Source organism: Dufourea novaeangliae, unplaced genomic scaffold (assembly GCF_001272555.1).
Source record: "Dufourea novaeangliae isolate 0120121106 unplaced genomic scaffold, ASM127255v1 scaffold16, whole genome shotgun sequence".
In the NCBI taxonomy this organism is placed as follows: domain Eukaryota; kingdom Metazoa; phylum Arthropoda; class Insecta; order Hymenoptera; family Halictidae; genus Dufourea; species Dufourea novaeangliae.
Genome location: NW_015373891.1, coordinates 3,729,695 through 3,752,366, shown reverse-complemented (window position 1 = coordinate 3,752,366; position 22,672 = coordinate 3,729,695). Strand labels below are relative to the sequence as shown.

Genomic DNA, 22,672 nt, shown 5'->3' with positions numbered 1-22,672 from the left:
TTCTTTACTCTACGATATTGCCCCTTGTGCACCGTTCAATAAATTTGGTCTAATCTAAAATCCTATAGTACCCGCTGACAACTGTAAGCGTACCAATACGCCATACAGTTTATCTTCCATTTTTGGCACTGCTATTTGAAATACTCATTTTTTCTCAGTTCTATAGGTTGCTTAGGAATACTACCGATTTGACTTTAATAGGTTGAAATTTCTCGTCATTATCATTAGAAATATATAATTCTAAACATATAAAACTGTTCATATGGAATACTTTATTCTAAGCCCTTTCCCAAAACTTGTTGTACGACATTATAAATTTTTATTAGGTGGGCATAAAATATCCCACCCTCTGGTAGTTAATCTAACAAAAAAAAGGCTTGTTATTGCGATAGTTGAAAGATAGAGCCTAGGAGAAACGAGACTCACAGGCGAGTATGTTCTGGTATCGGTTCTTCGCTTTGTTCTCGATGTTCTGGGAGTTCTCCGTGGTGAACTTGCCGGTCTCCGCCTGAATGAACTCGTACTCCTTGCTGAACCCGATGTCGCTGTCGGCGTGCAGGCTCGCGACGTGCTGCACGAACTTCTGGATCGGGACCGCGGTCCGTTCGCCGTCTTGCTCGGTGTTCTCCCATTCCTGGAGCGTGGGCACGGTCCGTGGCGGATAGTCGAGGAAGTAGTAAGCGGTATGGAAGCATTTTCTGAAAATTGGCCTCAGGCAAGGCCTGATCAGTTTCACCGTAAGCATGCATTCGAACGAAAAAAAAACGTAAGGAGAACGTAAATACCAAAAAAAAAAAATAAAGAAAACATATATGTAGGATGTTAAGGGGGGAGGAGACGAAGGAGAGAATGGATGGTTTATCGCGTCGTGAAACGATACGCCGTTATCAATGTCTCGCGACGTCTCCGGGACAGAAAACGAGACAAATTGAACGCAATAAAAGAAAAAGGAAGAAAAGAAAAACTCTAATGAGAAACCGGGTTGTGTCGGTCGTTTCACGATCGGATTTCCCTCCAGAAAGGAAAATAACGAAAAACTCCTTCCTTGTCCGCCGTGTTCTGCTTCCACAAATTACCCAAGTCACCGATTCAAAGGAACAGCTCCCTTTTACTCGTTTCCCTTTTTTCATTCGACTCACAATTCAAGGTACTTCTTCATCCCGTTGCCGCGTTTCTCCCACTATCCATCATACATGTCCACAGAGTTTCCGACCGATCGGTACCGTGAATCGTGCGTGGCTTTCTCGTTCGGACTACGAACGCAACTACTCCGTGCCTGAATCGTCCGTGACCCAGAAATATTCGTTCGAGAATCGTTTTCCCCGCCCGCGGATCTCTCACGGTATCAGAGTTCGCGATCGATGACCTTCGGCATCTCCAGGTCGAGACGATGAAAAGAAAAAAAAAATAGAACGTCGAATACGGCGGTGTGTATCGCGCGTGGCGACACGTGCTCCGAGTATTATACACGAGCACACGACCTGCGTACCCGCACGACTACCGTCGATCTGCTTCGCGAAACGCTGCGGCTCGACTGGGAAGCCTTACCGTCGACGTCGTCGCCGGCTCGTTATCGCGCGGCTGATAAGCGGTCAGCCGGCGGGACAGGAGGAAAGTGATTGCAGACGGAGCCCAATGAGAGAGAGGGAGTGAGGGAGAAACAGGAATGGGGAGTTAACGAGCGGACAGGGGAAAAATGAGGAGTTCAGGGAGACACCTGGAACGAACGTTCGCAGTTTCGTATTATTGTTTTCCAGTCCCGTTCAAGCCGAACGAAGGTTATATCACAGACGAGATATAAGAATAGATCTAACATCTTATGGGCAGGGCTGTTGCTGGGTTGTTAAATTAATTATTAAGCATAATGGAACAGAAAATTACATTGCATGTTAGGTCTATTCTTGATTCTTATATCTTGTCTGTGGTTATATCCAGTCTAAATTTTTGATGCTCTTCCGCGTGACCGCGACGTTGGTCTTTGTAAGTGCGACCGAGATCGATTAGCTTGGGCTATTTAGGGCGTCGAAGGATTCGATTTTTTGTTCTTATAGCGGGGAAATTGCAATGATATTCGATTTGTAATCCGAGGAATTGGGTACCTAGGTCTTTGTTGTTGGAGCTGATCCTTCAGTGTGTGAATGATAGGGGTCACTGAGAAAGGAGGAAGTGTGCGAAGACTGTTTGAGTATATAGAAGATTGGACAAGTCTATAGTTGGTAGAACTTCATTTGAATCTCAAGGTTACCGGGAAAGTATCGCAGCTTGTGAGATTTCTGGGGGAACAATTCAGTTCACACTAATTGCTACCAGTAATTCGTTAGAGAAAGAACCACTGTACTCCTCTTTAACCAGTTCGTCGTGTAAATTTTCTCTGTAAATAATTGTGTCCGAAGAACTTCAGTAAATCGTCGATGAGTGTTCGAAGGCTGGTAGTAATGAAGGTGTAACAGTAACTTTTTGATGAAGTTTAACACAGTGCTGGTATTTCTTTGAACCGCATATGGCCATTAGTTTATGAAATATTTCATGCTCAGCGTCGAGGAGCCTACGAACACTCATCGAGAGTTTACTGTACAGGTGAATTAAAACCATGTAATCCATCTTGCCCAACAACAAAAGCAATACGATATAGCTCCAAATGACACAGGTGTTAAAGTACGATTAAAGAACATTTGGATAAAGACTATGAATGAAAGAATTTACCTTGTCCCCGAATAAGAAATTACCAATAATGAAGCACGATGTTTCGGTACCGATCATCGAAAGTCTCGACTGGTTTATCAGCTACGTTTATCGGCTGCATCGATACGAATCAAGTGCACGGGATTTTTAAACGAGAAAACACAAGTAGAGGTGTTTCATGCAGAATAGAAACAAAAAACATTTATAATAGACAGACAGTTGATCCTCACTTCCATAGGACGAAGGACGTGATCATCAGCATCACCGCGAGACAGGCGCAGATCATCCCGGCGATCACTCCGTTGCTGAACTTCCTGGTGCTGTGCGACAACAACGGTGGAATCTTGTCGCAGTCGCGTGTGGCGCGGATCTTCCTTGGATCGGAGTCTGTTCCCTGTATAATCACCTGATTGTCGATGATGCTTCTAGTACCACCGCGCACCACGATCTCGTAGATAGTGTTCATCGTCAGATTGGGTATGATCGTCTGTGAATCAATAAGATCGTTCCACGTACAGCGATTGTTCTTAATGCTACAACCTCTATGATTAAACATTCCCGCAGGAAAGTATGTATTAAGTTATGACCACAGGAAATTGTTGATATTCGAATAAATGCTGAATAACCGTGATTGGTAAATAAACACTTCGAGTGCACACATCTTAAAAGTTTTTAGACGTGCACATGGGGGACAAGAGACCCCAAGTGATTTAAAATTCGAAATATGTCATAAACTATGGACTTTTCAAGAATAGTCGTGCAAGCATTTTTTGAAGCTTAATATTTGTACTTTCAGACAGAATAGTTGAGATTAAAGAAAAAGTAAACTGAAGTAGTATACAAGGGGTTTAATGTGAGGATGTTTTCAAAAATCAAGGTTCAAGTCAAAGTTGGGATTGGGGTCTTTTATCCCCACGATTCACTTGAAGTGTTAAATATTACTGGTCTTTTTCTATGTCCCGTGATTACTGAATTCTTATCGGGATTGTTCAACTATTCTGTGTAATTAAACAATATGGTACCAAAATTAAGGTTTCGAATACCTTTCCAATGTGAATTTCAATGAGGTCATGGCAAAGTTAGCTGAAAATTACAATGTCTTAATCAAGAAATCAATCGCAAAAATGGCAAATTCAATGAAAATTGAATATATCGGATAATACTTCGTTTGAAAAACGTTATTACTCGTCACGGTGCGTATATCAAACAAAAGTTACTTCTTCCAAAAATAAGTATCTTCGTTCCGATAAAAAAAAAATGGTAATTTCACGTGGTACAACCTAATAGAATTTCATAAGACGAGACATTTAAATTCCGTTTCCGGTGCGTCTAGACCGAGGCCGCTTACTCATCGACAGATAGTTCAACGTCAGCTGTGTACGGTCTCCGCAACAGATTTTTCTTCGACGAAACTATCGACGGTCGTACGATCGGAATACTATTATCTAGAATACGGGGTATCGTAGGCGACCGGTGCAAGATTAGAAGGAAGGAATCCGCCTACGGCCGGTGAAGCTCGATAGAACGAGAAAACGAAAGGTTCCCGATTCGAGTTCCGGTCCAGTAAACCCCGTTAGCGATTCCTTTCCATGGTCAAGAAATCCTCGCCGCGGAGATAAAGGAACGCAGAAAGTGGAAAGATTGTCGTGGCTGGATGATGCTTTTAGTACCGTTGGCCACCGTGACGGAAACGTTGAAGAAGCAAAGAAAGAAACAAATGAAAAAAAAAAACAAAGAAAAGGAAGTACGAAACGGTGAAACGTACGGCGCTCTCGAGGTGATCCTTCTCGGTGAGCACTTCGATTTCTTCGTAACGATCGGCGTTCTCGATCCTATAGTTGATGAAGTAGTAGTCGATCGAGCCCCAGAAGACCTGCGGCCTGGCCCATTGGATGTAAATGGAATCGTTGGTTTGGCAGCTGACATTCAAGATCCGAGGGGCAGACGGTCCTTGGATGTCCGTTTGACGAATGATGTAATCCGAGGGCTCGCCCTCGTTCTTCCATGTGTACGCCTTCACCCATATCTTGTACGTGGTGTTCGGTTCTGTAAGAGAAGGTTGTTTAATCGGTATGAAGAGGCTCCGGTTGTTCCAGCAAACTCGGTCGTTTGGCCGGGGACCAACTGTTGTGGCGCTGGGACAACGCAACGGCAGCAATAGCTCGTGAAATTGGCCATCCGCGTGACTGTATTACAACACCAGTCACGGTGTATGTGTAATAATTGATGATTGATGGAGAGTTGGAGCACGATACGCTTGAAACTTTGTGGATCAAGATCCTCTAAATTTTAGTAGACCAATTACTGAGTAATTAGCAATTCGAGTTTAATGTTGTTCTCGTTTGGAATCTGTATTCAGAGCTTTAATGCTAGAGCCTAGTTTAGATGAGTCTAGGTACATTCAGATTGATATCGGTACATTGTTATCGATCTATATAGTAACTGCTGTCCACTGCGCTTTATTAATGATCACGTAACAATCACCTCTGTACATGGCAGAAGCAATTCTAAGCTGTGATTCTAGATAGCTTCGAAATGGAAAAAGAACGTCAGGAAACCAACGTGTCGGAAAATAACGAGCTAGTGCCTCGTTAGTCGAATGCTCGACGCGTTATCTAACAGTGCATTCATCTGCAGTCATCGAGCTCGAACACGCTGATAAGAACTTATCGACCAGCCAAGCGCGACGATGTCTCTAATTCCTGCACCTGAGCCGATAATTCTTGGAACCGATATTACGAGCCCGTTGTTTGCTCAATCTTCGCCCAGCCCCTAATAAGCGGAATCGATCGCCGGATGTCAATTGAAGCGGTCGAAATAGTCCGCCCCCGTTACGTCGACGAATACTCACTTAGCTCCTGCAAGAAGAACTCGGTAATCGGTTTCTCGTCGTTCTCGGTTTTGAACATCTGAACGTCCGTGTAGTTCGAGTACATGTAGTATATACGATAACCGGAAATTATCCCATTCGCGCTATCCGGCTCGGCCCATGACAATTCGATGGTGGTGGAGTTGATGCCGTGCGACGAGAGGTTCATGGGTTTCGTTGGCACTGTAACAGAGAAGACGAAAACAAAAGTTAGAACAAATGAAACTAGCCTCCCATTTCCGGGCCCCCAACATTTTCGTTACACCCTGTATAGATATATAATATATAAATCTACAACGAAGATACACTTCTTATTTTTACATTTTACTGTACAATTATACTTTTCTCCCTCACTGTACAGCGACGCCAAATATGAGTCGAACGCTACGGTCAGTTTCAATAGTTCCGCGGTTTATTTTCCACGGGCGCCGCTTTCGAGCGAGATATCCTTGAGAAGATTGCATGAAACGGCAATTTTCCGTATTTTGCGCGCAGTATGGCTCAATATCCGCGGCTCCGTAAACTATTTTTCGGTCGATGCACTTGGCAGCGCGGCGTGTGTGCGCGCGCGCGTCTCTATTTCCCCCTTCTTTTCTTTTCCTTTTTTCGTCGGTGGTGCTCATCATCATCTTCCAAGGTGGCTTTCCAATTTCCCAGGTACAAAGACCGAGAGCGGGCTCGCGACGGGCCGAAGTCTGAATAATTAATTTCGCCTCGAGTGTCTTCTCAGACCCCCTCGCGTCGACGAGCAACTTCATAGACACCGTTCCCGCTTTTCGTGTATACCAACGTGTCTAAGATCGAGGGTTGCGTCCCTCTCGACGACGTCTGGAAATCTTTCGTGGAACGGAACAGACGGGTCGACTAACTTCGATCGAATCTGGATCGATCGAGTTGGAGTCGAAACGACGTACGTGGAATGTGAAATCACGTAGGGCTAGATGCTGATGGAGTGAGAAATAGTTATGGTGCAGACATAGGGGAACGCCCCTGAAGTCAATCTGCCACCCTAAAGCCACCGAGGATGGTCAGGGTATCGTAAATAACGGAACGAGTGGCGACAGCGATGACTTCGGTGTCTGAACGTGTATTCACTCCTCCCAGATGACACTGTTTCTCTTCGGCAGGACCCGGCGAGACATAAGTCTTCGTGACAGGTTGCACTGGTTTAGGGTAAGAGGGGATATTATGTATCGAGCGTGTTCAAGTCACTGTCACGTATGCGTAACATGTGTATACTGCTTTCTTGTTGACGCTTGAAAGGCTTGCCTTTTAAACGAAGTGACGATTAGTGGGTCTCAGATGTGAGCGAAAGTTTATTTAATTGGACGGTGGTGTATAAGTTTATGGGGTGCCCTGTAAGTGGTAGTAGAAGAGAAATGGTAGTGACTCTGGGCGAAAAAATAAGGGAAAACTATAGGATAAAGTTTGGTTTCAAAATATTGATCGAGTTTGAATTTTAATCGAGCATTGAAGTCCAGTTTCAGCCAATCGCTGTATATAAAGCTCAAATTTTCATCGTCGGTTAATGTGGACATAAATTTAGCTATGAAAAATTATGTGCTATAGTACTGTGAAACTCAAAATTAAATTCGCTCAACGAGGAAGAAAAAACAAATTCTCTATTCGTTATGTCATAAGTTACGTGAGCCTGTTTCTAATATAAGAACAGATAACTAGCGTACCTATCATAAAACTCAGGTGTGCCGGTGATGATGAAGTTGTTAACTCAACAAACCAGAAGAATTGAGAACGAACCAACTTGAAGAAAGAACGAACAAACGCGAAACATTCGATCGTACGGCTTCGGGATTGAATTTCTTGGAGTTTCGGCAACCAGGCGGTGTTGGGGGTGGTTCCGAATGTTCATCGGGGTTTCCATCGCCACGTAAATGACCCAAACTGAAAGCTCGCAAACGTCAGGCATCGTCGACGGAACGATAACCAGCTGTTTATCGAAAACACATTCGTTTGGGCGGAACTTGGTTGTGTTTCCGATTTCAAACGATACCCCAGAGCAAACCGATATCGTACGAGCACCAAACGGACTTCAGTAACGCACGTTCGTCCTTGTAGAGCTTCTGTGTAACGCAATACTCCTGCAGACCGGCGGCGGCACATTAAGCCCCATGCGCAACGTCGTTAAACGACCCGTCATTTGCCACACGTTTGAGCATCATGTGTTATACTGTACAGTCGAGTGACACCATTTGGGGTTGGTCGAAATTGCAAGCATGAAAAAATGGAGACTCGAATTTACGTTAATTGTGTGTGTGTGTTTTTGTTTCAGTTTTTTCAATGTTTCGTCGGAAGCCGTTCAACGGTCAAGCGTCACCGGGCTTAATAAGCGACAGCGAATACCTATGCGAGCGCGCGACAGGTAGCAATTGGTCGTGAAAATTCGCTCGTGCCCGGAGGGAAAAGGTTACGCGAGGAAATTCCTGTTGCTCGGGTTACAACGTGATATCGATACATTATGGCCACAAATCGCGTTCGAGGTATTTAGTCGCGTTTCAGCGAGATATGGGGCGCAGAATTTAAATTTGTTAACGATTTTACGGTGGATAGTTAAGCAGGAAATAAACTGTGAGTTTTTTTTTCTAGAAAAGTTTAGAGTCAATGAATCTCCGATTGGTCACTTGGTTTTCTGCTTGTTTACCTGAGAATTATTATTTTTACTTGTATTATGAGGGTGTCTTATAAGTGTTATTGTTTTTAATATTACATTTAAGTGTAAAAATATACTTGTAGTTATTTTTAACCGTCGATATGATTATTATTTGAAAAGGATTTGGATAGCTTCTCGAATTCTACTTTGTTCGAATTATCGGCTTGATTATCAATAATTTGTTGTCTTTCAAAATTATGTGCGAAATGAACTAAGGTTACCATTGTTTCTATCGAATATGCAAAATGTCTTCTATTATTTATACTATGTTTTAATCCATCTATGCATACTGTACTTATTTCCTACTACACCAATCTATTATATTTGTGTACCTTGCATTGGTTTCATTTCGCTTATATGGAGGTTAGGATTAAAAACAGAAATCAATATTAACACGAATGTTAATTAATTTTCAAAGTCGATCTTCTCGAAGACGAAATCTCAATTTCGACTTATTTTTTTCTTGTTTTATTTCGACATTTACAGTTTCCTAAAATTTATCGAGCTCTTAAAGGATCAAATAGGCCGCAAAAATTTATACAGCCAGTCGTTCCCACATTTCGTATTCACCCTCGGCTGTTCCTACTGCATTTCCGAGACGGGCTTTTCCACGCTAACTCGTCCGGAAACCTATCGTTCCGCATCTCCACGCTACCTTAACCCCTGGTTTCAGCTCTCTTCACCGCCGCGACGAGAGGAACAAACTTCATCGTTCCGCTTCGTATTCACCCGATATATTAACGACGTAAACGACGATCGGTCGTGTACTCTTTAGAATCCGCGGTCGGACGATGTTATATCGAGTACGTGCACGCACGAGCTGAAAAATGAATACGATTACGTCGTGAATAGACAAGGTCGGTCGACTCTTGCCGCTCCAACCCGGCGAACGGTCGTCGAAAAAAGGAAGAGAAAGGAGAGAGAACCAGCTCGCTGATTACATCGAGGGACTCGCGGTTCTTTTTTCGCGTCCGACTTTTCCGGGTAGCGCGAGAACGCTGGAGAACCTATTCAACCCTTTCACTCTACCCTTACTGGAGGCTTTCATTCGATGTCGTCGTGTTGGATTGGTCGTCTGTTCCCGAGCTTTTCAGTGATTTCGCCGTATTGTTTCGAGCGAAAAAAATTTTTCTCGTAATTACTAACGTTGGATCATTATTACTGACGTGCGAATATTTATCAGGATATACGGGGTGTTAATAAAAGTTTGAAACATGTTCAGAGGGTGGATCCTAGATGCTAAGGTAAGATGAAAGTCAGGAATGAAGAAATTTTGTTGGAAACTTCGTTTCTGAATTTTTAATGGTTGAGAATATGGACAAAATTAGTGTGAAATATGTCTGGCGTGATAGGTTATAATATTCAGATGACATATTTCAATCTATGAATGAAATAAAATGAGACGAATGAACCAAGTGGTTAAATATTTGGAGAACGAGCTTCACAAATAGAATAACCCGTCGTGTCAGACGTTAATTCACGTACTTCTCGCCCGTATTTTCAACAATCAATAACTCGTAAACAATTTCGGTATATCTGTTTTTCATCATAGTTTAGAATGTATTTGGAATCCACCATGTTAAAGTGTCCGACATTTTTCTTAAATTAAGAGCAAAATTACAAACATAATAAAATAACATAACAAAATAAAAATCCCTGTTAAGCTTTCTTAAGTTTTTTAGTATACTGGATTTTAAGTACTCATGTGCGCTACAAATGCATAAAATCCACAGTCTACCCATTTTCTTCATACAGATAAAAACGGAATAATTGAAGTTCGCATCTGTTCTGAACCGTGCACACGGCTGGCAATATTGAATTTCTGCGTCGTTGCAAATGAAAGGATCGGTAACTGTTCGTCACGGAGTTACCGCGAATCGGTACGCCACGTTCTTTGCAGGTGACTAATCCTCTACTCCGAAACGAAACCATCTGTGTATCTACGATTCTCTTATACAGAATCTTATTTCAACGTTACGTCGAAACGCGTTCGTAAATCCCGTCGAGTTTCGTGTTATGGGTCGGTTTATCTTTGAAATTACATGGAGCTGCTTTCGTTTCCCAGCGTTGTTACACACGTACAGCTCGATACCATCGGCCGGTCGAATTATCAGCTGGGGGAAAAAAAAATGCAACAACCGGAAAATTTTAATTTTACCTTAGCGAAACGGCCAGTGTTCAGGCAACGATTTAGTTAATGACCCGGCCCGAACTTAGAAAACACTCGCTGAAACCAAATCACGCCATCGAAAGCGTCACGAAATGATATCCGCCATAAAATATTGCTGTAGATTATAATTTATGATTGACGTGTGTATTTTGTTCGAGGTATGAATAAGTCACGCGTTTCTTAACGAGATCGTGATAGTAATTTGATAAATTATTATGGGAGTCGAGACACAATTACAAATATTTTTCAACATGCACATTAACATACGTTATGCAGTGATGACTAGACTACGAATTTTATGCTCTTATCGTGAATGTGCAAAACAAAATGTAGTCAAAATTTTCCTAAACAGTAGCACAAATTTTACTATACGCTGAACTTAACGAAACCATTTATAAAGGAAACAAATTTCTGACATAATTTCAGTTAAATAAATTAATTTATAAAAATCTAAACTTGCATAAAGATCTACAGTCTAGTGATGACAAATACAAGATTTCGTTTTTTTTATGAAAGTAATCAAGTATAGTTTATGTGCATTTTCACTTCAAATTATAATGCACTATGTAATATTCAGAAAACCAATCAAACGAGTTTGTCGGATTCGTTGAATATTTTATAAAGAAGTTATAGATACCGACTGTTATATGCTGAATATTTTTCAGGATTCACACATCCTGGTCAGGTGATAAATGATTAATGCAGTGTCCAATATTTATTACGTATGATTCTACGTCTTTGATCATCAATTTAAGAATACATATCGCATTATAGGAATTTACTAGAGAAGAAAAATATTATGTTAACTAATATTTTACATATAAAAATGAATCTAGAATTCATTTAAAATTCATTGAAAGTGATAACCTGGCTACACCCATATAACATTGTAACTGTAGAATTGTTTCCGAAAGAGTTCTGAACAAACAGTTAAAGCAAACATATCCAGCGAATACTTGGCAAAAGGCGATCATTACACGATCCATACACCTAATACAAAATAATATTTCATTACCGATAGAATAATTATTTACTGATTAACATTCATAATCAGTACACCCAATATTTTCTATACTTCTCCAGTACATCTTCTCCAAGTCTCGTCACATCCGTCATCGTCCATTGAAAACCGTGCACGAATCACATTAAAGAAACAAATGCAAACGACCTTGAAATGTCCTTGTCTCCGCCTACAAGCAGTTCTCTATGAAATTCTAATGTCCTCCTCGACCTCTTTCAGCGCGCGTACTTTCAATTTCTTTTCGATTCAATATGTACCGCTCGCCCGAATGCAGGCTCTTCACGCTGAAACTGATCACCCTGTATAGAATTCTCCGTCCGCAATTACCTGAACGATCGGTGCAGCAGTGGCACTCGGTTTTCCCCAACGATGATAGGAGAGGCGTTCCACGGGAATACGCGAAATAGGCGAAAGTGCCTTTATTAGGATCGGCTCCGTATGAGTAACGGCGCGCGCGAGTGAAAGGAACCGTTTGATAAGAAAACGAACGATCGCCGGCTACCTGCTCGACGGCTCGCGTTCGTTTCCTGGACGGCAAGTTTATGAACTTGAAACGCGTTCCGCGGATTTTCCAGCCGACCGAACACCGTACGTGTTATTCGCGCTTACTGTGTCCACGGATCGTTGTTTCGTTCAATGATCCACCTATTGGTTCGAACCGAATGCAAAAATTAATTTTTAAAGAAAAATAGCAGAAGGACATTGAGGTACCGGATGAGATCAAGCTGTCAAGACATTTGATTACACTGTTCAACACGCCCAAAAATGAGGGAACTAAACCTGGTTTTTTGTGTCAATTTGGTAACTACATTTGTCCACTACACTAGACGGGTACTTTATCACTATATGTATAGTGACAATATCTGGAATATTTCTTCCCAATCGACGGTACGAAACTTCTGCAAATGACATCCAAACATTAGAAAAAGGGTATTACTACTAGTTCATTATTTATCATGAGCGAACACATTACTTATTAAAAAAAAAGTTCTTTTTTTAAATATTTTAAATAGTCTCAAAATGACTGCTGGTTTTTGATTTTATGAAAATACGTTTTGTACAAGGTATCAATAAAATGCCGTGGGCGGATTAATTAAAGGTTGCTGAACGCGATGCTGAAATGAGCAAGTTTGTTAACTAAATGCAGAGTTTGGAATAACGAATAAAAGATGAAAAAGTGCTTCGCCATATTTTCATCGATTAAACGTGAAAATGCAAATTTCTATAATGCGCATCGATCAGAACTGTAAACTTTCGATTTTCGAGAAAATCAATAGTCCACGGTGGTCCTTCCTTCTCACAGTGGTTCTTCGACGCTGAACGATATCATTAAGTCCAACAGCATAGGTTACCCAATACCCAGTCGGTCACTAAAATTCAATGGCCATACAAAGGCGTTCTCGGTCGACTTTAATTGCCAGCGGTGCTAGATTGCAACAGATCAACTGCCCGCGTCCCTGCTAACTGGCACAGACAACGAAGCTCCCAGGAGTTCTCGGCATTACATTCAAGGAGCACGTTCACCGCACGATGGACATTAGAAAACGTACAAAAAAAAAGCCGGCTGGACATTTCGGAGCATGCGAATTAGAGTCGTGACCATGGCACACCTCCCTCCTGGTTATAAAAATAGAACGTCTGGATGGCTCGCGAAAGATAACGTGCTTTGACTTTCAACAAAAAAAATAAAAATCCAAATGAAACAGGCCTAAACGCGACGGTGTGTTTCTGTAATGTTATACCTGGCTGGATCAGAAGCCGGTGAGGTCAGATCCTCTGTTGCAACGGTGCAAAGAGGAGACAGTTTTGCAGGCGGATCAGGCGCTCCCGCGAATCGCGACCCGGTGTCGAGGACCATTGCGAAAACTGGACCGAAACGGGACGGAGAAATTCGCGACTGGTCTGACCGGCCACCGGAAACGGGAATTTCTTGGGGGGGGGGGGGACCGTGATTAAGCGACGCTCGAGGTCGTGGCGTACACTTGCAGCAGGCAAAACAAGTACTTGCTCACTTCGACATCTTATAATTACAGTACAGACTTTATGCATGTATAGCATAGTCGAAAATCAAGTGTACTAACTGTTGAGACGTTGTGGGTATGTTTAATTGTCACTGTAGTTTGTTCTATGGATGACGAATCGATATCGTTTTTTTTGTTTCGCATGTACACGACTGGCAAGGGAACTTTGATAGTCCGAAAATTCCCATTTTTTAAAAAATTTTGTAGGTTTATAGGAGACCTCGATAGAAGTATTAGACAATTTTTGTTGTTGCTAATTTCTGGTTCTTCGAGGTGAAAATAGAACGGTTAATGTGCGTTTTCCTATTTCCTTGATAAATATACAGTGTGTTCCTAAAATCATGTACAACTGACTAGGTAGTGATTCTACATGCAAAAGTAAGTCGAAAAAAAAGAATAGCATTTTTTCGTTTAAGGCTTTGTTTTCGAAAAACAGTGAGTTTGAAGATTCATCTAAATGACGCGTACATATTTGTGCTGAGAATAAGTAGAAATGGTGGACAATGAACAGACGAGTTAGTCAAGTCCTATACACTGTCTGTGTATCCAACAAATTTCAAAATTCGAATATTTCGAAAAAGAAGCATCACCTGAAAAAATGTTATTCTTTTTTTACGACCCTTTTTTGCATGTATAATCATCAGATGGCTGGTGTACCTCAATTTTGGGGACACTTTGTATACAGTCCTGCGTTGCGAGGAATCAACAGAACCAGCCTGTCAAGGATATACTTTATAGTCACACTGTATCGTTCCCACCGACTGGATTCTATGTACTCGTTATATGTAAGGAAATACTAATAGTCTTAACCTGTCACTGCGACTTGTGAAAAGTACACAACAATTGGGTAAACTGAACCGAAACGGGACGAAAGAAAGCCTGCGGCTGGTTTGCCCGTCCGGAAACAGGATTTCCTTGAAAAGACTATGAATACTCTTATAGTGGGAACAAAAAGTATTTGCATAATTTGGTCTCTTATAATAAATATACTACGCAGGGCGTGAAATATGCAATTTAAGTAATACAATCTACAGAGTGTTACAAACAGGGTGTGAGACTTTAGTAAAAAATAGTTTTATCAACATAAGGTCCCAAAATCAATCCTTTCGGTATATAATATCTTATTCGGTATAAATACGTTGGGTAGAAAAAAGTTTATTTTCACATTCCTAAGATATGCTTGATGCGTCTTCCTTCCATTTGCATATAACGTTCACCTCTGCGGAACGTAGATCGACGTACATTTCCAAATGTATCCTTGTTGTGCCTGGAAACGTTCGACACGCATTTTTATTTCGTTATCGTAAGTCCACTGCATTATTTATCGCGGATGAATACACTAAACGCTTTAAGTATCCCCATAAAAAGAAATCCGGAGAACTCAAGCCAGGTGATCGAAGAGACCATTCAACTGGACCACCTCGTCCCATTCACCTTTCACAGAAACCATTTGCATAATCTTCTCCGATAAAGCACATCATCCAAGAATTCGAGTAAATCATTCGTTAAAGTGTGTACATTTTTAATATGTTCCACCTGCCATTCTGTTCGGTATGAACCTGGCCCTAGAAGCGTAGTCCCTATACTCATCTTACCGAACTCTGATCAACACAAAGGTACATTTTCCTCCTAAAGAATTGATTTTGGGACCCACGTTAATTAAGATTCTTTAACACCCTGTATAAATATTCAATACAAGGATATGATTACCTGAATTTTTTATAATATTGAGTCGTCCTATAACTTTGTACCGAGTTTTATACCGGGTTTTGGATCGATATCTCAAATGTACCGTTGAGTTTTATTACATCATAAATTGTCTTTTTTCGTAAAATTTAACGGCGTGTTTCGGATATTGATCTAAATTTTAACTTACAGGGTGCCCTAAAAAAAACAGAAAAATGTAACAACCAGTCACGGCCTCCTACACTCCAAGACTCTATAAAACCGGTCACGGGAGGCGAGCAAATACTCTGCGCGCTCAGGGTATACAAGCAAATAACAATAATAATTCGAACCTGTTATTCTGACTCGTGCAAAGTATACATAGTCATCGGGTAAACTGGACCGAAACGGGATGAAGGAACGCCCGTGGCCGGAAACGGGACTACTCGTTCGGAGGGAGCAGGATCGAGTGACGCTCGAGGGCGCTTCCTCTCGTGGGTGGGGGAACTACAGGGTGATTCTTTCGCTGGAGGCCCCAGAGTAGCTATCAACAGCACCGTTAGGCCTGTTGTGCATTACCGTCTAGTCGCCGATGACTACGTGGTGCACAAAAATATATGAGTACTTACTATCATGAAAATGATTTTTTTTTTAAATATTTTCCCACTGATATATACACAACCACAAACGATATAAATTTGACCTAACATTTTTTTGATATCTTTTGTACTTTACGAGTTAATAACCCTGCTGACAATATTCGAGTCGCCCAGTTAGTCATGGGACAAAACTTTCGAGGGATGGTTTCACCCCTTAAAGTTGCGTCTCAGCCGATAAAAAAAAATACGTATCCCTTATTTTTGACTGCTTAACAGACATACGAAGTTTCATCAAAAGTAGACGGGCCTACTTCCGTGTCTTCCCTTGTCAGTCAAAGTTATCCTCGACTGAGTCAAAGTACCCCAACTTACGGTACTCATTGTGACCTCCAGCGAGAGAACCACCCTGCAGTTCCTGGTGCCTACGCATCAGAACTGGACTCCCTTGCGCAGGGACGAGGAAACGTAACGCTTCATGACAACTCGCGCACCCGTGAATCCGCGACTCGACCGCTTACGCAACGCCTCGCAACGGCAAGGTGCGTTTATGGCGGGGCTGGAGACCGGAGGAGGACGAGGATCGACTGCTAGAGAGGCAAGACGTCGGGCTAGGTGGACACACCGGCGCGCGTGGATGCCGCGAGCGAAATCTAATACGCGAGCTGCACCTCGTTCCTCGAAATCGAGACGGAAAAGGAAATGAGTCGCGCAGCTCGGCTCAACGCGACTGGAAAATCTCGTTGAAACGCGGCGCGATCACGGGCGAAACAATTCGAGGAAAATTTTCTCAAGAATCTATTTGCTATAGGACTTACAAGGGAACTTCGGGACTCCGAAAATTCTGCAGGTTTTTAGAGGATCTCGATAGAAGATTCGAGCAATTTTTCGTTTTTGCTGATATTCGATTGTTTAGGGTAAAACTACCCCTTAAAGGTTAAGGTGTTTTCCTATTTTCCTGTATATCTTGATAATTATAGTAGATATAGAAATACTGTTGGAATGAACATTTAATTTGGCTTCTTATCCTGTACAAATTGGGCGATAAAATAGTTTCAAATTTGTTCATATACTTGAACTTTTATTATAAGTTTTTTTTATATCTGGCACATTTTTCAAGTGTACAGTGAAATAGGGAAACACATTAACATTTAAGGAGTGGTTATCACTCTGAGCAAATGAATGTCAGCAAAAACAAAAATCTGCCCGATGCTTCCATTAAGGTCTCATACAAACCTACAAAGTTAAAAAGAAATCAGAATTTTCGAGGTACCGAAGTTCCCTTGTTAGGGTTGCATTCAACGTGAGGTTAAATGGAGCTAGGCTCAACCACGCCTCAGCCGTCATATTAGGTGGCTGCGTAAATTCTGTCTATCAGTTTTGTAAAAGGGTAAGAAGAGAAAGTAGTCTCTTACATCCTAAGAAACTGACGGTATGTGTTAAATGTCTTTTTCCATTCCTAACATAAGGGAGACTACATGTATATAAAATATTTTCTCTTTTCTTTGGTTGCACATTTGTTATGCTTTTTTTCTTTGTATCTTATAGTTATTATTATTATTAAAGTTCTTGAAAAATGTTTGTGGTATCGTTCCTCCTTTCACTATTAAAGATAGTAGCTTATGAAACCAGCTGCAATACAATAGAATTGCTAGAGGAGTGTTGAGTATTTTATTACATGGGCATAAGCTATTCATTAGATTACACAGCTGCTCAGGAGTAGCTGTACATTTCTGTATAACTGCACCTTAAGTATGTTAAAGAGAATGAAGATGCAGTCGTCAGAACGTTTCTATCATTTCTGACAAGGCTAAACCATAATTCTCATTACATTTAGTATGACTTATTACCACAATAAAGCTATGATGTTCTTTCACATTAAGTGGACTGTAAGCGGTAAAATTACACTTTACGTTACATCTATCACCGTTGCGAGTTATTACATATATTTCGAACGAAAGAATGTCATCATCTCGCTCCAATTTCTAGGAATATCGAACGGGATTCAATTTGTAGATGGACGAAACATTTGCGAGAGACTATAACGCGTTTGATTTAACTAATTTCATCGGCCACCCGAATATCCGATTAACCGATCGGTGACCGATTACTCTGTTAGTGCTCGGCCCGTGATGATACAGTTACGGCTAACCCGAACGCTGCTATTAATCTGATAACGACAATTAACGGGCTGAACCAATTGCTCGTAAAGGGAAGCTAGGAATGCAATAATATATAAAACGGCGCGAGGTTGAAGTGGTTTCGATGCGTTATTTTCGGTCTCGCCAATCGCGATCAATGTTGGAACGGTTAATTGAATTATGTAGGATGTTGATGGAAGATAATCGAAATCTTTTCAATGCGATCCATTTTAATTTTCGTTCAATTTCGTTTAATATCTGCCATTTTAATTAATATCGGCCAGGTTCTTTTATGAAATTCCTGTCGAGAATATTGATTTTATTCGTGAAATAATGAATACACACCGGTCGCATTTTTTTCTCGTATCGAGAAATATCCACGCGGTAATGGTATTCATAATTTCCACCACTCCCGATGCAACCGAACACGACACGCAGCAGGAGAAGAGGATTATTAAAAAGTTACAGATAATAACACGTCCTATAGGAGACGTTTTATTCATCGAAGCATTGTTCCGTCCCCGTTTATTTATCGCTACTCCACGGAACATTATTGGATCAGATGTACTGGCTATTAATTGGTTAAAATCGCACGTGTCTTCTCTATCCCTTCAGGCACTCCATACATTACGTAGGAAATAATTATAATTCCAATATCGTCACTCCAAAAATTCTTTGCCCAGAGGCACTCAGTGCCTGATCTATTCTTGAGACATAATTGTATGTACACTTTCTTTCTGTAACGTCACAAATTATTAACAAAAGGCAGAGAATACCGTTGCCTTTTCAATTTCGACATATGCACACTATAATTTACATCGTCATCTTTACCCTGTACAATGACAGTGCTCCAAAAAAAAAAAAAGATTTAATAACATTCGAGTTTACACGAAAGCATGCCGTGAGAAAGTCCTGCAAATGATTTTCTCGTGCACCCGGTTATTTCTTAGCGACTATAATAATCTATCGAGGCGGTGATCTCGAGAAATCCTGACTTTCATTTCCACGTCAGATTTACGTCTTACGTGTAAAGTAAATATATCCCATAAAGAATTCATCGATCCCCAATTACGACAACCACGCGAAACCGCATCGCGTGAACAAGATAATGCTCTATTCCTTATTCAGTCTCTCCCAGGTGACAGGAAAAATTCCGCGACGACCAGCAGGTCACGGGGCCGTGGGTGATTCGATTTACCTCGATATACGTCGCTGTCGTTCTCTGTGGAGGTGACAGGCATCGTGTCGTTGTTCTGCTCGTCCGTGTACGCGATCGGGTCCGCGGTCGCGAACAGGATCCTTAGTATGACAGCCACTGCGGCCGCCAGTTGAGCGGCACTGACTATCCTGGTCCGCGACATTTTCGTTTTGCAGCTGCAGCTGTGAAGCGGCCGCGGCTCGGCGCGGCTCGGCGCGGCTCGGCGTGTGCTCGCTCGCTGCTCTCCACCCGGGGCGGGCTATTTCACGAATTCGTCCATCCTCGTTGCTCCTGTCGGCGTTCTCATCGCGTACGTTTCACCCCCGGGACAACGACGACGGCGATAGACGAGGACATATACACGGATACACGACAAAGAACAACTGTCCGTCCTGCCACTCGTGTCTCTGCGAATGTCCATAACGTTTTCCGCCAACGCGGTTACATCCCGGGCCCGTTGTCCACGGGGGACAAGGATTTGCGTCGTCTCATGCCTCTCTGAGACACACACACACGCACACAATCGTCAATACAGTTCAACCTTCTCTGTCACACCTGACACTAGGACACCAAGCAGATGGTTTTAGAGTAGGGGTTCATCGGCGAAAGATCATTTTTCTGAAAGAGATCACCTTCACGACCATCGAGACGCAAAATACGGGAAAATCGATCGGTTAACGTTGGTCCCCACTGACGGCCTGAAGGAATATAGGGTATATTGTAGAAGTATATCGGGCAACAAGGATCGAAGCTAAACGAAGCAAGCGATTGCCGTTCGAGTTGCATCCTCGCGACTCGATACATGCGCGCTTGCCACCGTAGACCCGATGATAGTGACACGTCCACGCGACGCGGACGGAATATTAAATCGCGGCTCGAGGATCGAACCAACATCAGCCCAATTTGGTTACCTCCCTGCCGTCGTTCGATAAATATGTACTATATCCCGTCCCGTTGATTACCCATTTGTTTCCCTAACTGTGAATCCGTGAGAGAAAAGGTGGACTGTCGGCGGTCAGTTGTCGCGCTGTCCCGTTGTCCTAATTGCATCGTCGGCCGGCTCAATTAGTCGGAATTATGGCCTCGATTGTTTCTCGTCGAGCATGGACCCGGGGCAGCAACAGCGAGCCTGCCGGTAGCAACAACGTAGGACATGGCCCGGCAGCAACGAGCGCATCAGGTTCGCCAGCCCGCGCAGCAATAATTACACGGCCCCCTCTGGAACGTTTTAAAACGGCTTCCCCTTATATTTTTAGTACGTCAAGACCGAGGGGACACAAGCGGCCCGTACGCCGCCGCCCTGTGTCCGGGGTTCGAGCATTTCGAGCGACATTCTCGTTTTGGGCTTCTACAGAAAGGTCGGTCGAAAAACTTCGCTCCTCTTGTTCGACAAAGGTTCCCAACTGGGTATTGAAGATTTACAGGATTGACACGTCGATTTATCTTGTGGTACAATTAGGGATGTCTGAGGGTCAGGACAAAGTACTCATTTTGGAATACCCTGTGGCAATTTAGAGCTACTGGTCCTATGATCTCTTGGACCCAGGCTTGAATCTTGGAATAGAGGTAACACCATTTAAATAGTAGTTTTACTCTAAGGCAGTAGAAGCATTTCTACTTCCTTGTATTGTATAGGGACCGAAACCGCGAGCATGGAAGGAGATTCTGAGTTCTGGGAACTTCTTGACTAGAGGAAACGAAGTCCTTTTCACCTCCAATAGGAAAGAGCCTCCGTCAATCGCGATCAGAATCTTCCTTTCGCGGCCTAGTTAATACTGATCTCTCTATCGATGCAAGCTAATCAATCTCCCGTAGCCATCAAGAATTAATGTATAAAAATAGGAAGAATGGGTCCGTGTGAAAGACCAACTGAATTTCCCCGGGCCTACCGAGCGATTTCCCCTGGGAAAAGCGGATCGTACAGAACAAAGACCGAATTGTTCACCGCACGGAATCAACAGACAGCTCCAGCAAACGGACGGCTCGCAATTATGACTCAACAATTGCGATATTAACTGCAAGTTAACCGAGAGAATCGGCCGCAACGGCGCTGCACGCGTGCTCGGCCAGCCACCGTGAGCCTTGACATTTATACGTCACGGAGAAACTCTCCTACGGTGGCTCTGTTGCTCATCCGAGTTACCCAGAATGTCGGGGACGGGGAAGGAAGACATCGAGACGTGTTTCGATAATCGAGACATGGGAGGACGGAGCACAGGAAAACGCTTCCGTCGATCGAAGGTGAAAATTCAAGTTCCGCAATAATGGATGACTCACTAGCGTGCAACGCTTTGACGCGTTCGTATATACGAGTAGCAGACTCTGGGGAAGAGTCGGAGCATTGTGAAAATGGAGTGTACATGTACCATACGGTTAGTTGCGAAAGTATTACGCAAATAGTATTCTAAGAATGACCTTAACAAACGTTGGCTTACTCTTTCTTAAATGCTCATTAGGTCAGCTAGTGTTAGCTTTCTATGTGCACCATAATGACTTTCATATTGTTTCAGTGTATATCTGCGGCCTATGTTTCTATATTCTCATCTTCCAGAACAGTTTGACGTTTCTTCTAGATCTCTAATGTGCCTCACCTTCGATATTAAACTTTCGATTTGACTTAACTAACTTCTGCGTACTGATTTTTTTTCAAGGCTCGCATCAGGGAACTATAATTCCCGGTGTGCCAATGAAATCTGTCAGATCCAAGAAGGAAAAAAACCGCGTCTGCGATCAACTGTAAAGTCGTAACAAATATGCGACTCGACCGGTACTCTCATTTATATTCAGTTTTATTCTGCTCCAAATAGTCACTTCTCTTTCGCGTAGCAACCCGAACTGACCTATGCTAACGTATATACAAATACTATTTACAGAATGGTCATCAAGGTCGTAGCCGGCACACCAAGGCTCTTTAGCAAACGGTCGATCGAAGACAAGATCGAACAAAAGAAACACGCGTATTTAAATTTTTTCCGTTGCTCTTTTTCGATTCCCGTACGTTACGACGCACCCAGTATACGTGCACACAGAGGCATGTGTCCATTAGAAGCGAGTTGCGCGTAAATGTTGCGTTTCTCGCGGCGACGAGTAACGACTTATCGACGATTTCCTGGCGGCTTCCGTTCCGCGAGGACATCGAACAAGCGAGGACCGTGATCAACGGGGAAATGGAGGAACGGGGGGAGGATGCTTCCGATTCCAACATCCCCCGCGACGAGAAATATCCAATTCCTCGACAACGAGAGTCCGGGAGAGCTCGCCTCGAATGCGAACTCTCGCGCTACGTTGTACCCGGTGCATTTGCATAGGTCGCGCGCACCGGTGACACCGTGACGTCGCGTGGGATCGCACCCGATCAACGGACTGAAAGACTAATCGATTCGTTCCGCGAGACGTCGCTCTTTCGGCGGACAGATACGACGGCGAGGGGTGTTGCCCCTTCGATTGTACCCCCATGGTCGGGAATCCTTAGGGCTCGACGAATTTTCAATCGACACGAATGAAATCTCAGCTAACAGGGAAATATATCGTCGATATCGTAGCCATGTTTCGGTTAGTCCTCGGCGAACTATCAACAAAACCGTCTAACGAACCTCGGTCGTGTTCACGGACACTGAGAATTGTTATTATCGGAGCGGATG

The 22,672-nt window shown here is 42.8% G+C and overlaps 1 protein-coding gene across 1 annotated transcript in view; it reads right to left on the bottom strand.

Moving 5' to 3' along the window:
* LOC107188982 (tyrosine-protein phosphatase 99A-like) overlaps positions 1 to 22,672 on the bottom strand; it is a 313,066-nt gene that overhangs the window by 7,992 nt on the left and 282,402 nt on the right. Inside the window, 4 exon segments of the mRNA XM_015577398.1 lie at positions 423 to 722; positions 2,913 to 3,169; positions 4,448 to 4,728; positions 5,534 to 5,734. Coding sequence (XP_015432884.1) covers positions 423 to 722; positions 2,913 to 3,169; positions 4,448 to 4,728; positions 5,534 to 5,734 — 1,039 coding nt within the window.